At 39.5% G+C, this 15,113-nt stretch overlaps 1 protein-coding gene across 1 annotated transcript in view; it reads right to left on the bottom strand.

Moving 5' to 3' along the window:
- Nucleotides 1-1,084: 1,084 nt before the first annotated feature.
- Nucleotides 1,085-15,113, bottom strand: part of TRIM36 (tripartite motif containing 36) — a 59,733-nt gene continuing 45,704 nt past the window's right edge. Inside the window, exons 9-10 of the mRNA XM_054987360.1 lie at nt 12,618-12,915; nt 1,085-4,941 (exon numbers count right to left, since the gene is read on the bottom strand). Of these exons, the coding sequence (XP_054843335.1) occupies nt 4,575-4,941; nt 12,618-12,915 (665 nt within the window). The 3' untranslated portion in view covers nt 1,085-4,574. The remainder of the gene's footprint in view (nt 4,942-12,617; nt 12,916-15,113) is intronic.

Genomic DNA, 15,113 nt, shown 5'->3' on the forward strand with positions numbered 1-15,113 from the left:
AGTTCTGGCTTACATGCCCTGCAAAGCAAGCAGCCATGGGCTGAAGTGATTCTTCAGGTATGTGTTGTCTCTTTGGTACCAGACTGTATGTCTGGGCTCCGCCTATGCACGGAACAGGAACCCAGAAAGTAGACTCTGTCATGGGTCAAACTTCTGAGAGACTGCCGTTTCCATCCTGAGCTTCACAGCCATCTGCTCCTGTGGTTGTTCGGTAGAGCCTTGTTTTGTAATGTGGGAGATATCTTGCCACTGTCTCTTGAAAATACTATATTCTGCCAGACTCCCAAATGTACGGTTTGCCTTGCAGAAGGCTGGGCCTGCCACGTCCTCTTTCCCCTTGCAGTTTTTATCTCCCATCCCAGTGAACCAACAGCAGCTCACAGCATGGCTTCCTGTGAGGTGGCTGCTGTAGCTTCCATTCTTGCTTTTCCAAATGGCCCCCTTTCCCAGCACAACAGGCTGAATACACCCACACAAGCATTTTTCCTGCAGCACGATTTGAGCCCTTCTCATGGATTTTCCATGAGTGCTTTTGCCATATAGAGCAGACTACCTGTTATCAGTTTAATTCGTTTCTTCTATATTTTCCCTGGCAACAAGGCAATCAAGCTGCTGTCTTTGCTTTGACTATCAGGGATTTCAACCCCCTGCCTAAGTAGGATGAATCCCATCTAATGCAGCAGGCTATAGTATTTTGGAAAGCTAGCAAAAGTTATTTACCTCACCTGGGGTATAAGGTTGTTCCTAATAGCGGGGGGGGGGGGGGTAATCCAGATGTTCCTGCCATTAGCAGTACATGTGCAATGTGGAGGTTTCATTCAGAATGACAATATAGTTAATGGGTGGCCACAACATTGCTAAAGATGCTATTGAGGGTTCCATTTTTGCTGCATTAAGCTCTCCTTTCCACTGCTATCAGTGTATGTCTACCATTGCTACTTTGATACCAACTGTTGTTGTCACTAGTGTGCTTGATTATCAGGATCCATCTTATTGTGAAGCACAAGATTATTCTGTAAGATGTAAAATAAATGATGAAAATTCTGTAACTCTACTCAAGTGATTTCATAAGAACCAACTTCAGTGAAATTTAAAAATGCATCTTTACTGAGTTTGAAACAATTATTGAAAATGCTGAGACAACGAAGGTAATGTCAGAGAAAGAAAATTCACAAACATGGTAATAATTGTAGGTTTTTTTTCCTTTCAAAAACATGCCTGGTATTCCTAACTGAAAACACACGCGTATTTGACAACAAATTATTAATGATCTGCTATGGCAGGTCTGTTTAAAGAAATATTTTGTTGGGAAAACTTTAGAATTCTGTTGTTCAAAAGACAAACATAATACAGTTTTATGCAGTATAACATTTCTGGTTGATCATTAGCACAATCTAGAGCACCCAACACATTCTTTAACATACATCTTATTGTTTGGCTTGTATAAATTGCATTTTTTGTTGATCAGCAGCAAAGTGTTCTAAATATCTGTACCTTATCTCTGACAGAGCAGCTCATCACGTAGTGGAGTAAATCCTCCAAAACACCATAAGAAAGAAGTGATATAACATGACTTGAGATCTAGCACCTATTCTCTCTCTCTCAATGGCACAATACAAGGGTTCCACAGACAGGCTCCGTAAAACAAGGAATAACTTATTAGAACTATCATACTAAGGGAAGAAGAGAAACAAGATGGCAAGCATTAACACCATTGTAAGAGACATTGTGATGCAGTGATTTGAAGTGAGGACTACGGAAACTCAGGTTCAGATTTCCACTCTCTGGTCCGGACTAGAAATTACATGTAGCATTAATCAGAACATGGTACCTGTCATGATATGCTGTCATGCCTTAAAATAGCTATTTTGGGTTGTGGCTTCTGGCTTTTCTCCCACACCATTTTCACAAAAAAGGTACAGAAGAGAAGGTGGACACCTCCCCCCACCTTCACAGCACTTCACAGCTCAACAGAGCAACAGTAACAATTTTAAGATAACCAGCACAGTTCGTCAGTGTAACACTGAGTTGGGATGGGCACCCAGGTTCCGACTCATGTCACAAATAACATCTACCTTGGCTCTCTCAGTAAGCTGACCAAGTAATCTTGGGCCAATTACACTCAGCAGCCTCCTGTACAGGGTTGTTGTGAGGATTAAATGGAAAAGGGGAGAACAATATAGGCCCCCTTGAGCTCTTTTTAGAGGGAGGGTGGGATAAAACTGCAATAGATCATTTCTGAGAAGCACAAAGGCAGGCTGCATTTAAATTTTACTTAATCACAATCATTAGGGTTTTTTTTTTAAAAAAAGCACTGATACATAACAAGCCTCAAAACTCATAGTCTTAGACTATGAAATTTTGTAATACCATGCCTTCTGAAAGCAGCATTATTAATTGTAAAAGCAGAGACGCCATTTTTGTCAAAACGTGGAAAAAATCTAAATTTTACAATTGCTTTACTTCATTTTTGTACATGGATTAACATTTTGAACTGCAACCAGAAAATAAGCATCAATTTTTCCATACTAGTAGTCAATTACTATGGAGGATAAATTGTTTTCTTGGCTATAAAAGGAGAGTGTAATAAAACAGGCAATTTTATTTTTAACATTTATTTCTTTTTAAACAAAAAGTCTTGAGAAAGTTACATCCCGACTTCACAATACTTTCCAACAAGGCCTTATGGCTTGTATTAAAGCTTTAAGTATTCTTTTGGGAACTGTTGACATAACATACCCCTGTATAAAGCTTTGTAAGATGATACAGTAGTCACTAAAATGCTTATTAGTTATAGCAGCAACATGATGAATGATCTAACAAGTTTTAGTTTAGTCTGTGTATAAAGTGCTCTTTACTTAGGTAGAAACTTATTTTTTTTAAACGCAGAATTAAACCCTCCTGGATAGCTCAGAATAATTGAACTGGGGAAAGTTTTCTGTTGGGGTGAACAGTAAACTCCTCTGCAAAGCCAGGTGAGTGGATTTTCTCTGGTCCCTTAAACTGAAGAGCAAGCATCACTTCTTTCATGGGGTCCCAGCACTAGTCATATTTTAAATTCCAACAGTAGCATTCAGAAATAGCAAAAAATGTCCAAAGCCACTTGAAGATTAAACTATGGCCGTTTCCACACGTCTTATCTGCCACCAGAACATCACGCAAAACATCCAGAAGACAGCGTCTTCCTGCACAAAATTGTGCCAGGAAGACGTGATTTCACGCAGTACTCTCAGATGACAGTGTCTTCCAGGCACAATTTCATGCAAGAAGACGCTGTCTTCCGGGTGTTTTGCGCGATGTTCCGGCGGTAAGTAAGATGTGTGGAAACGGCCTATGTCAGATTCTTTCAAGTGGGGAACCATTTCACTGTACAATAAATAAATTACGGCAAAGTCAACATCTCATAAATTAACATAAGCTAAAATTACTGTTTGGGACTGTGGTTTATAATCCAGATTGACTACTAGAATCTGAAAGCCTACACGTTCAACATCTTTGAGTATTTAAGTAAAACAAACTACATATATTTGTTTCTAAAGAAAAATTATCACAATGCAGCGCTTCAAGTCTGGTTTTGAACATTTCAAACAAACCAAGCAGACTACATGGAGCTTTAGACAAGAATGAATGAATTAAAGAATGAATTAAGATAACAGTTTAAGGCAAAATTTCACAATTATCAGTGCACTTTGATCTAACACACTAAAATCCTTTATTTTTATGGGTTTTTAAAATAAAGTTATGGTATAAAATGAACCAACAGCACACTGTGGACACTTCCATTTCTGTTTTTAAAAAACCAACTATATATTCTTATTTGTGCATGTGTTTTTATCCCTCTCATATGACTAAACATTGTTACATACACAAAGAATTTTAAACATCAAAGGCTGATATCTCAAGAGAAATTGCACTTATTTAAATATACAGTATAGAGGAAATAACCTAAAGTACTGAAGAATAAAGCATGTTCCTTGTTATTACTCACTGATACAGCTACACTTCTTTAAAAAGTCAATCTTAGAAGTCACCATAAATATGTATTCACTATACATCTCCCAGATGTTACCAGCACACTGTTGTAGCATGGATTCACAATGTACTTTGCATGGATGAAAAGTACATTATCCAGTACTGATGCTCAAAAGATTCTTAACTGAGACACTAGACCACTCACCATAGACAAATAGGCTCCTTTTGAAGTGAGAAGCACACATCACGTATAACCTTAAGAAATGCTCCATTGTGTGTGTCTTATTTCCATTTAAAAATGGAATGTGAATGCCAGCAGAGCCAGCTAAACAAGGCAGGTTTCCAGCTTCTGAAAAGGCAATGAGGCTGCTAATCCCATGTTTTTTCTGAAAACTTTTCTATGTCAAATGTCACAGCACACCAAAAGGCAGGCCAATGAGTGAGCGCAAAAAGGCCTTCCTGCGGACTAGGCAGTGGGTGAAGATGGAAACTTCTCTCTGTAACTGAAACAAAAACAGAAAGACTCAAAAGCAGTGGTGCAGCAAAACACTTAGGAGCTATGATGTAATTAAGACATAAGGCTAAAGATGGAACCTTGGGCATCACATGTCTTCATCTTGGTATTCCAAATATTTTGCTGCAATGGTTTCTTCCAGATGAACTCCTGCGCTCCCCATCAATGCAAAAGCTGGATACATTTTGCCAGAGCAGTCCACCTGACGCTCATAAAGACATTTCATCCGGTCTGCATCATAGAATCCAACTCTGCCTTTGTCATAATCAAGGCAGATTCCTATGCATGATGGCATTGGAAGAATTCTATTCGCAGAATCTTTGGGAGCAGCTGGAGCAGGGGAAGCCTTAGGAATAAAGAACTTCTTCATGCCTAAAGTTACCAGTGTGAAAGGCTGCAAGGACTCAACAAAGATGTCTTCACTCCCACTGTCATGACCACTGTCTTGTTCATATCTAGAAGAACAACACACCAATTCCTTATAAGCACTAGAAGTATTCACATTATCTACAAATTCCAACATCTCAAAGTATGGCATATTAACATTTCTTTATTTGGCCAATTTCTATGCCACATCTCCAGGAAACCCGCCCAAGGCAGCTTACGAAGTAAAACGTAATAAAAACATGAAACAGTGTAAAAGTTATTAAAACCCAACATTCAAACATAGTAAAGCGTATAACAAAAAGATGCTAAAAAGATCAGCCCCTTAGGTAAAACCCCGGGTAAACAGAAACATTTTGGCCTGGTGCCTAATTAAAAGTAGTGTAGGTGCCAGGTGATTCTCAAGGAGAAGGGCATTCCACTGGCCTGGTGTCACTTCTGAAAAAGCCCTCTCTCTGGCCACCACCCACCATACCCCTGAAGGCAGGAGCACACAGAACAGAGCTTGTGAGGCAGTTCTTAACTTGACAATGTAGGAGGACCTGATTCTTCAAGAACCCTGACTCCAAGCCATTCATTCTTCCAAGGTAAGAACTGAACTGTACTCAGAAACAAATGGACAGCCAGTGCAGACTTTTTAGCACCGGAATAACACAATTCCTCTATCCCACCCTGATTGTAGCGTAGCTGCCACATTCTGGACAAAATGGTTTCTGGACCGTTTGCACAATGAAGTCCTGACTCCTGATCCTTAAAAAAGCCAGGTCATGTGTACAGCAGGAGAAGGGGAAAATTAGGACAAATCCAGCTGTATGTAACACTCAATATTCAGGAAAGGATGGACCTGTGTAAATCTAAGCAGGAAAGATAAGGCCTGATCAAATAAGAATTAACAGGCAACACTGCACAGGGTCATGTCACTTAACCACATTTAAGAGCAGAAATTGCCCTCCTGTGGATCCTGCCAGTGTGGCTTACAAGCACAGTGGTACAGAACACGAGTTGTATTCTGGAAACACGTTACATTGATCCTAAATAATACTTTATTACTGTAGGTCTACCCTACATATGCTACTATAGACTGAAAGGAGAGGAACAGTGTATTCTACAAACAACCACAACTCCAGTGAGGTTTCAAAGAATGTGTAAGTTTTTCCCCCTTCCCCTTTGGTTGCTGTCTTTGTAGAAATGGAAATCAGAGTACGGAGTTTAGATATAGCAAATGCAGATTAAGTACACTCTTTGCTTTGAAGCAACTTGGGCAGGTCACAATATCCCAACCTAACTGGTTTGTTACAAGGCTAAAATGCTGCTCTGAGCTACACTGATGAAGACTGGGTTAGAAATGTAATAGTTCAGTATAGAGAATTCTCAGAGTTCTTGCGAGGCTTGTACCTCTGAGATACAAAGACATAATAAATGGCATTGTAAAATTTCTCTCAAAGATTATGTGATTCAAATTATTCAGAACTTCATGGAAAAGATTACTACTACAAGGATAAAATGCTGTCACCAATGTATATCACAACACATACAAATAAAACCTGAGAGGATTCTAACCTTGAAAAAAATCTTATAGCTTATCTAAAAATGAATTCCAATGTGATATTAATCAGCATAATTAACACAATAGGTAAACTAAGTAAGATTTTGTTATCAAAGTTATCAAAAGACTCCTATATTAAATGAAAATATACCTGATGCAAGTCATATATTATTGATTCTTTCTTTTTTGAGTAGAAAACACCTCTGCTCAGCATGTTGCCCTGCCAACATCCACCCATACAAAAACCCCTAAGCCAGCAAGGTTTAGAATGCCATTTATTATGTCAAACAAGTTACAAATTCTAAGCTCGCTCAAAGACTGTAACGCAACAGGATTAATCCTATGTTACTCTCCTAAGCAAGCAACCAAAAAGAGCCTACTAGCTCATCAGGGGCAGCTGTCCTTGGCTCTGTGGCAAAAACACCCAGTGTTATACTTCCCCCAATCTTGCACGTGTGCTGTGAATTGAAGTCTCCAGCTCTGTTTTGTACCTTCTCCATCCACAGCACAAATGAGAAAAATCTTCAGGTTCTTTACAAGGGAAAAAACAGTTGGAAGAAAAGATACGGTAGTAGTTCTGGACCCATGGTTCCTAACGACTGGCATTTCATTACTACAAAAGCCATTGTGAGTCAGTTCAATGTCATTATTTTTGCTAATTCATCTCCCAGATTCAGAGGTGTGTTGCCTTTCCCAGATGAATTAACATAGATGGACTGGCAATCAAGAGTCAAGCACCTTCCAGGCCACACCTTCCAATTTGTAGGAAAGCAAAGAGTGATACAAATCACACATGCTCCTATTTGTTGCACTCTTGGGTTGCAGTCTAAACAATACTGCATCTGCAGGGCAGCTCTTAGAACTGGTATATCAGATATTATCACCTGAAACACAGAGTCTTTAAGTGGAAATATGTCCAAATTCAAATTACAATCTCCCATGCTTTGTAATAGAAATGAACCTCTTTTTTCTCAGCCCTACCAACCAAAAGATTACACATCTTTATTACTAACAGTTTTGGAAAACCAATCATCTATAAAGTTTGGAAAGTAAGCACATCAAGAAGAGCCCTGCTGGGTCAGACCAGTGGCCCATCTAGTCCAGCATGCTGTTTCACACAGCAGCCAACCAGTTGCACTGATAGGATGACAAACAGGGCATAGAGCCCAAGGTTTTCCCTCGATGATACTTCCTAGCACCGTTATTCAGAAGTTTGCTGCTCCTGAATGTGAAGATTCCTTTTAATCACAATAGCTAGTAGCCACTGATGGACCTCCCCTCCATTAATCTGTCTGATCTCTTTTTAAAGCCATTTATGCTTGTGACAAGGCCTTGTTTGTGGTACTTTGCTCTTACAACAAAAGTACTGATGCTTTTATGGTTGCTTATTTAAAGATGGGTGAAGATGTAGAGCAATAACAGGGAATAAATTATATACTGAACAGCTGTATTTTTTAAACTCATTTTCTTTATGCTGGTGTGCAAATCTCTGTATCACTTTGTGTTCTCAGAACACAGTTTCAGAGACAACAAGGGACATGTAGAAAAAATGTAGGGGGGGCGGGGGACTGATGAGTAAAATGGAATAGTCTCCCAGGCAGCTTTCTCCCCAACAGGCATCGTTTTAATTTTTTCAGCAGTGGGAAAAATAGTTTAAATATGGCAGGAGAGTGTACTTAGAGGCTACAATCATCAACTGAAGGACATTAAGTGCCCTCCTGCCCTCCTGCAAATTTGATCCTGCACGTACTTCCTTGGCCCACATTTGCCTTACACCCAGGGTTTAAAACTACATCTTACCCAAGCAACACTGTATTCTGCTCTCACAAAGAAAAAAAAATATTTGAGCTCCCCCAAAAGTAACAATGGGCAAAACTACTAACAGTTCTAATTTTTTTCTAATCTGTCTTCTTATCTAACAACATTTTTATCAACAAATAACATTTTTGTTACAAGCATGTATTGTCTAATTTTTTCCTTCTATCATTCTCTATGCTAAATTAATTTTGTTCTTGATTTTTAGCTAGAGTTAAAAAAACTTTCCCTTTTATCTTGAAATTCTGAAATTGGTCTATTATGTATAAAAGAGATTATGTATAAAAGAGGTTAATAAATTTAATTTATTTTTCCATTCATTCAGGTCTGGGCATTCCATCCCTTTCCATTTTGCTGCATATCTTATTCTAGCCGCCGTCACCATATAACTTAAATAGTTCACGGTGTATTTTTATAATCTTACTTGGTAAAATATTTAATAACATCTTTTTAAGATCCATCAGAAACTTAAATTTGCACTTCTTCATGCATCTCTATTCAGTATTTTCTTGCTTCCTTGTATGTCTGCCACATGTGATAAAATGTTGTGTCTGTATTCTGAGATTTCCAACACTGTAAATCTTTTATTGTAAGTCACCTTGAACCAAAAGGAAAGGCAGGGTAAAAATGTTTTAATAAATAAATAAATCTTCCCCTTTTAAGTTCAAAAAGGACATGATTATTATTTTCTCTCAACAGGGAGTATTGTTGGGATATTTATTAATATGGATTTTTTTTACCAACACCACTGTCTGGAAAACAATACTCCTGATATTTAATGGAAACTATGATCATAACCTTGCCAAACTATCCAATAAGGAATTAAAATGGTAATTTTTTAAAACTCACAGCCCTAGTGGCACAAATAGCTTTAACTAATACACAGAAGGGAGTTTCAAGTGGGCACGTAAAGTGGTCCACAATTCCTTGTGTTGATGGAGCCAGTAGCTGCAGATAAAGAATGTTAGACAGCTTGGAAATGACACTTGCGCCTCCACTAGGAGCTATCTTTTTTTAGGTATATCCGCAAATCTAAACTATATTAATTTAAAAAATTAGTTCTCCACCTTTTCTCCATTCTTTCCACATCCTGCTCTTTCAGGCCCTTTTCTCCTGGATGACTGGTGTTTCTTTCCCTCAGAGCACCACGCAACTGTAATCTTAAAATATAAAAATGGCACTGATCTGTACTATTAAAATAAGCACTATTAAAGATGGAGGATAAGTACTAGGAACAAAAGAACTACTTTATTTGCTCAAAGAGAAGATGACCCTAATTGTAAGACAACCCCCCTAAACAAACGTTACACACAAAGGAGTTTTTACTACTATACATAACTCTGAGTTGTATGTGAATTTAAGATGGCCCTCCTCTTCTTCTTGACAGCTCAAGTGAATAGGATACTTATGGTCAAGCACTACCTGCAGAGTACCTATCATGTTAATGTATGGCAACTGCAAAATTGCAATCCTTCTCTGGAGATTTAGGGCAGGATTACACATTACATTGTTGTTTTTCCACATTTTTTACACCTGAGGCTGTGATTTAAGAGGGGCCCTTTTCACACTACATACCGGTTTTCAGAACATCGCGAAACATAGCGCAAGAAACGTGAAGATAGTGTCTTCTCGCGAGAGTTTTATGCGACGTCGCGCAAAACTCTCGCGAGAACATGCTATCTTCTGCATTTTTTGTGCTACGTTTCGCGATGTTCCGGAAGCAGGTATGTAGTGTGAAAAGGTCCAGGAACAATGGTGAAGGGAAAAGAGTAGCTATTTTATCTTTTTCCCTTCATGCATTTTCCAAAATCACTACCTCATGCTGTTTTTATGAGAATCTACAAGTTTCTCCTAGCAGAGTTAACAAAGAACGATAAGAAGCTGATGAACATACATATGAAGCTGCCTTATATTGAATCAACCTATCAAGGTCAGTATTGTCTACTCAGACTGGCAGAGGCTACTTCACTGAGCCACAGCTCCTCCCCTTGAGGTTGAGGATGTTGTTAGACCTGACCTGCTCTCATCTTCTTCTAGTACAGAGACTGATCAGACCAGTTTTGGCTGAGCTGGACAGGTAGCTATGAGTGAACTGCTCTCTGCTTGGCCCTCCATCAACTTATATAATATTTGCATTGCAGTAAAGAAGTTCTCTTCACCTGATACTTGTGTCACATTTCTAGCCTTTGTATAGCTGTCTGCAGTACTCCTCTTTTAGTTAGTATTTCCAATGCACCTTGCAAATTTAATATTTTATCACTGCAGACAGTGCTAGTTTAGTATTGTTCAATTAGACAAATCAAAACACTGAATTGCCTGTTTCTTTATCCCACATGCTTCTGGAGAACTTTCCCTCTCTTTATATCAAGTACCACTTGATATATAACTACCAACACCTGCTGCACCACAGTGGTTAAATGGTCCAGCTGCTCTACTGGTTTGAATCCCATTACTGCCATGAGCTCAGCAGGTGGCCTTGGGTCAGCCACTCCTCTCACCCCCAGCTCCCCAGCTGTATTGTGGGGATTTTGAATCCCTGACCAGGTCTCCATTTACCACCCTCTATTTTCTTGGGAGTTTCTTCATGCCTGTTTCTAAAACAAAGAAAGCAGGACACTTGTGTAGAGACTGGAAAATCAAGGCACTGAAATGAAATGTATACTAACTTCATGATTCAGAGAGAGAATGAGCTCTCTTGTAGGTAGGAATGACTTTCCTCTGCACTGTTGTGTCTGTAGTGCGGTTATTATGAAACTAAAGTTACACTAAGTAAAAAGGGTTTGGAAAGGTAGTTTTTAACAGAACATTTTGTTTCTGCACTAGCCAATAAAATACTATGACAAAAGCATTCAGCCTAGAAGAATGTTGAGTTTAAGTAGATCAATGAATAAGAGTGACAATATTATTATTATTAACAACAACAACAACATTCAATTTATATACAGCCCTTGAGGACAACCTAATGCCCTCTCAGAGTGGTTTACAAAGTATGTCATTATTATCCCCACATCAAAACACCCTAAGAGGTGAGTGGGGCTGAGAGAGCTCCAGAGAACTGTGACTGACCCAAGGTCACCCAGTTGGCTTCAAGTGGAGGAGTGGGGAATCAAACCCAGTTCTCCAGATTAGAGTCCTGTGCTCTTAAGCACTACACCAAACTGGCTTAAATATAACCTTCATCATACATTTGACAAAGAGAACTAGTACTATAAAGTTGGTTAGTCTTAAAGGCGCTACTGGACTCTTTACTATTTTGTGACTACAGACTAACACGGCTAACTTCTCTGGATCTATGAATATTAAATATGAGTTGGGGCAGTCATGCTCTGTTGACACACAGCAAAATAAAAACCTCTCCCTTTCTATATTCCAGTTGCCAAACTGGTTCATTTCTAAATTAGTGTTGAAATTATGAGTCACAAACTTTAAGTTCCAGTCAGGAACATGCACCCTTACTTGCAATATGTAAACTATATTTTACTCACAGAAGAAAATACAGCTTATACTTTGCAAGCACAGATACATTTTTTGGCTGCTGGGCAAATCCCCATTCAAGTTGGGTTCAGCAGAATTCCCAGAAGCCAACATTCTTTTCCACATTCATGTTACCGAGATTTGTCCACTAAAAAAAAGTCTCCCCCTCTCTTTTCTTAAAGTAATCAGGGCATTTTCAGTTACACGTGTACCAAATTTTATTTATTTATTTAGAAAACTTCTATGCTGCCATTTGCAAGTTGGTTTTCAAAATAAACTTCACAAAGATAGTAATTAAAATCCAGCATTAAAAACCAAGCCAGACCATAAAACAACAATTTCAAAGTAGCATTGCAATACAGTAACTATTTGGCTGTATGCTTTCCCCATTTTGAAGGCGACATGAGCAGTGTATCATTTTCACACGTCTTTCATAATCATGGTGTCTTAGAGTACATGTGCTCCAAATTTTAAGTCTCTAGTTTGTAGGAAAAGACCCCAGCCATTCTGATACCTGCCATGAACAACTGAATTGGCCCCAAACATTTTTACAAGGGCTACTTTAGTTATAACTCAAGAATTTGGGTAAGCCCAATAGACTTTTCAACTCTATTCCTTTGAATGGCACTTTCCCCACTTATATCATATCACAAACTGAAACACTGCTCCTCTTGTACAGACACTGAGCATGGGGGCTGCTGTTTCAGACATATGAGTACAAAACTCCCTCAGGTCTGCAGAAACATTTATATAGTTTCTGGATTCATGTCAATATATGGAAATGTTGATTGTGTTAACCACAATACCCAATTACTGTAAACTTAACTAATGCAAAGGAGTTTAAAACTATTTCAATTAAGAAGCCTTTTGACCTCAGAAACTAACATTCTATGAAACAACAGTATTACTTACCTTGGACTAGTAAGATCACGAGAATTATGGAACCATTCTTGGATCTTAGAGTCAGATGCCACTCCTACTTTCACAAGGTAGGAATAGGGCTCCACACGGAAGGCCCAGAAATGCTTTCCTTTCACAATGCCAGTATCTCCGACAATGTAGTCTAAGGTAGTATAGCAGCCTGCTTGGAGACGTTCAGCTCCCAGTAGCAGAGGGAACCCAGCCCTGTTTTCTACAGCATTCCTCCTTGCATTCAGCAAGAGACATTCACTGTTATAGCCACATTTGTCATCAAAAAGAAAACTGAAAACTGAAAAATATATGTGCATGTTAGAATTGCATTTAATATTTAGCTATAATTCAACTCTTAAGGGGAGAAAATAAATAATCAAAACATTCCAGGTCCTGCCAGATGATGTAAAAACTTTAAGTAACAGAACGACCAACGATTCTCTGATATTACTACAATAGTTTAGTGGCATTATGACTTCCATGCTGCATTACTAGCTAACAAGAAGTTTCTCAAACTTGATTTTAAAGTGCAGTATCAAAGAATACCTTTTCCCTTAGATATACAATAACGAATAAACCTAAGTGGGGAACGCATCAGGACTTGCAGGGGGACCTCATTTCCCCCTTATCCCCTCCCCACACCATTTCTTCTTCTATCCCACTGGCAGCCCCTGTATCTTCTCCCTGTTCCCTGATTCCTTGTCTCCTTCTCACCCATCTGCCCCCACACCAGTCTTCACCTTTATTATTTATTCATTTATACCCCACCTTTCTCTGAAGGTGCTTTTGGATCTGCAGCCACAAGCCAAGATCATTGTACTTCAGCTCTCTATGGGGAAAGGATGCTGCTTTCTGTGACTAAGACCTGATGACTATCTTTCATGCCTCCCTCACTCTGATTAATGCATGGAAATTATTGTCGAAGGCTTTCACGGCCGGAGAACAATGGTTGTTGTGGGTTTTCCGGGCTGTATTGCCGTGGTCTTGGCATTGTAGTTCCTGACGTTTCGCCAGCACCTGTGGCTGGCATCTTCAGAGGTGAGCACCAAAAGACAGAGATCTCTCAGTGTCACAGTGTGGAAAAGATGTTGGCAGGTCACACCTCTGAAGATGCCAGCCACAGCTGCTGGCGAAACGTCAGGAACTACAATGCCAACACCACGGCAATACAGCCCGGAAAACCCACAACAACCATCAGCATGGAAATTACTTTGAAAGCTGTTCAACTAACATAGAAAGCAGCAGCTCAACTTTTAAGAAAGGTAAGTCACTAGGAGCACAATGAATTAGTGATTTGATTCCTGTGTTAGGTTCTGATTTTCTTTAGGGCACAATATCAGTTGTCAGCTTTAATCTTTAAAAAAAAAATGTGAAGCTCAGTATAACCAGTGTCAGCCTTCTCTAAAGATCAACCAACAGCACCCTCCTAAAGGCAACATTATGCCTCAGGTTCAGATAGCAAAGGCAGAAAGGCATTGCTGATGGTTGTCCTAGTTCCCTGGAAACTTCCCCTTAGAGACTTGCCAAAATCTAACCTATAATGTAATTTAGGAGTGTTGTAAAAACAACCAATCTCAACTAACATTTGGGACCTGAGGTTGAGTTGGCAGGAAAAATATGCCTTTAACACATATACACAGAGAGGTATCAATATAGCTCATTCTCACCATGGCCCCATCTGTGGATATTTAAATCTGGAGACTGGAGCCATGAGTAGAAGACAGGTTTTTCTAAAAACGTGAGAGAAGTTTGCCAAAAAATCTGAAATCTAAAAAATAAAAATTAAAAAATGGAGAGCTAAAACCCCCCAAATATGGCACCTGTACCTTTAAAAAGAGAAGCTAATGGCCATGCCGGGGGGGGGGGGGGGGTGGCTAGGCAACCATAACAGTACTGCCAGCCTTCAAACCTTAGTTTGTCAGTGTAAGGCAAAGGGAGAGCTCCTTGCAGGGACATTTTGGCCTCCCAGTCCATCCCTGGAAGAACATCTCACTGGGGCCAGGCCCAACAGCAACCACCAGGCAACTTGCTACCTACAACTCATCCTCAAGTGTGGCAGTAGCTACCAAACATTTTGATGCTACTCAACTCATCTGGCCCTGCAGCAGCCTCCACACAACTTGTGGAAATCGGCTGGGCCCAATAGTAGCCACCACACAATTCAGCCAAACAACTTTTTGCAACCGGGCTAGACTTTTACCAGGGAAAGACTGCCAGGGAGAAGGAAGTAAGAAAAACTGAAATCCTGGAGGGTGTCATTGTTAAAGTGTCAGACTAGGATCTGAAACCCAGATTCAGTTCCCTGCTCTGCCATGACGATTGCTGGGTGACCTTGGGCCAGTCACTCTCAGTCTAATCTACCTCACAGTGTTGTTGTAAGGATAAAATGGAGGCGAGGAAAATGATGTAAGCTTCTGTGGGTCATCACTGGGGATCCAGTTGGGTATAAATGAAGTTAATAAAGCTGAAGAGCAAGGGAGGGAGACAGCAGATAAA

Source organism: Eublepharis macularius, chromosome 8, assembly GCF_028583425.1.
Source record: "Eublepharis macularius isolate TG4126 chromosome 8, MPM_Emac_v1.0, whole genome shotgun sequence".
Classification (NCBI taxonomy): domain Eukaryota; kingdom Metazoa; phylum Chordata; class Lepidosauria; order Squamata; family Eublepharidae; genus Eublepharis; species Eublepharis macularius.